Here is a 1,800-nt window from a genome sequence, read left to right as displayed (position 1 = left end):
TATATTTTAAATAAAAAAGGAATATTGCATGGTGAGCCTGACTTTTTGACCTTCATCAAATAAGCCCTGATGGCTCGATCATATTAAACAGATACAAAAAAAAATTTAAAAAAAAGAGTTGAAAGGATTCCCCAGAAAGATACCTACAAAGATGCATATATGGACTGCTTGAGGGAAGGTACCTAAGAAGAAGAACATGCCTACACTGACTGGTGAATATCAAGAAGTACCTGAACTGGTTTGGCATTCAAAAATGGAGGAGATAGGATAGGGACAGAAAGTAGTGGAAGTCTTTTGTTGAGGAGGCCTTGGTTCTCAGAGGGCCATATAGTCAAATAATAATGTGTTTGTCCTATGTGTTCATATAGCCTAAATTGATTGTAAATGCAATCTCATCTTTGTTAATAAGTATTGTTCAACACATGTCATAATCCATTGTGCTTGTTTTCATTTTTACTTTTTTGATAATTATTTTAATCTATTTCTAAAACTTTAAGAATATTAGATATCTAGCCAACAACAAAAGCATCAAAGTTGGCATAATCAGTCTTCAAGAATCCTTTTATCACTTTTTCTCCTAATTATTTTATGCGAATTGACATCAATAAATCAATGAAATATGAAACCTAACAATGCAGGAAAAATAAAAATGAATAGTTATATAAGTTACCTTTGATTTTCAGAGAGTTTAAATTATAACAGTAACTAGTATGTTAGAAACTAGCATTATTATTATTTTAACAAATTATTTTAATATATACAAATTACCACTAATTTTTTAGAATATAGAACATTAAATTTCAAAAATACACTTATCTATCTAAAAAACTAAAAAATGCATTAATATTCAACTTGAAATTACCTGTAATGGGACTACCACCATTATCTTCTGGTTGATGCCAACATAATGAGACACTGTCATGAGATACATCAGGGTACATAAGAGGACCACCTGGTGGCCCAGGTTTACTGACAACTATTACATCAATCTCAGCCGAATCTGAGCCATATTCATTTTTGGCAGTAACAATGTATTTTCCGGAGTCACTACGTGTTGAATCACTAATATGGAGCCTAGCTTCTGTATTTGTAGTTGTTGGCTACAAGAGGATTGACATAATTAAAACATTAAACTTATTACTCAAATTATATGATAAAAACTAGATCTTTTAACTCACAATTATCCTGTTTGTCTGTGGCATCTTATTCTCATTAATCACCCAATCAACTGTAGGTGTTGGTGCACCAGACATGGGAATGACAATATTTATTGGTTCTCCAGCTCTAACTTTAATTTTCTTACCAATCAAATCTGTCAAGTAGAATTTAGGTTTTTCTGGAAAATTAAATTTACATAAATTATTTAATTCTAATAACTTAATTAGGTTAAAAAAATTATATTTCCACGAGGGATCAAAAGGCTATTGGAATGCTTTCTATTTATGCATATGTTATAATGATCCCTTGATTGCTTCAATATAAATAAGATTTTAACCATTAAACTTGGATAAGTACCAATTATGTTATGAAAAATAACATAATTAGTGATAAATTTTATGAAGATAAGAAATTGAACATTTTAATTTACAAAATTATAGCATTTAACTTATCAACATCTTATCACTTAGTACAATAGAAAATAAATAAATATACCTTTCATTAATTTAGCCTCATAAATATCTGAGATATCACTAAATTTTCCAGGTCCAGCTGCATTCACTGCACATACCCTGTACTCATATTGCTTGCCTTCATGTACATGTGAATCAACGTATTCAGTTGTCTAAAAAAAAAAAAAAT

At 29.7% G+C, this 1,800-nt stretch overlaps 1 protein-coding gene across 1 annotated transcript in view; it reads right to left on the bottom strand.

Annotated features, from left to right (window-relative positions):
- bent (projectin protein bent) overlaps positions 1 to 1,800 on the bottom strand; it is a gene marked incomplete in the record, with an annotated part of 246,334 nt that overhangs the window by 38,403 nt on the left and 206,131 nt on the right. Inside the window, 3 exon segments of the mRNA XM_067045412.1 lie at positions 863 to 1,100; positions 1,179 to 1,336; positions 1,654 to 1,783. Coding sequence (XP_066901513.1) covers positions 863 to 1,100; positions 1,179 to 1,336; positions 1,654 to 1,783 — 526 coding nt within the window.

This window comes from Halyomorpha halys, unplaced genomic scaffold (genome assembly GCF_000696795.3).
Source record: "Halyomorpha halys isolate HHAL.00 unplaced genomic scaffold, Hhal_1.1 Scaffold1088.1, whole genome shotgun sequence".
Taxonomy (NCBI): domain Eukaryota; kingdom Metazoa; phylum Arthropoda; class Insecta; order Hemiptera; family Pentatomidae; genus Halyomorpha; species Halyomorpha halys.
This window is presented reverse-complemented; position numbering and strand designations above follow the sequence as displayed.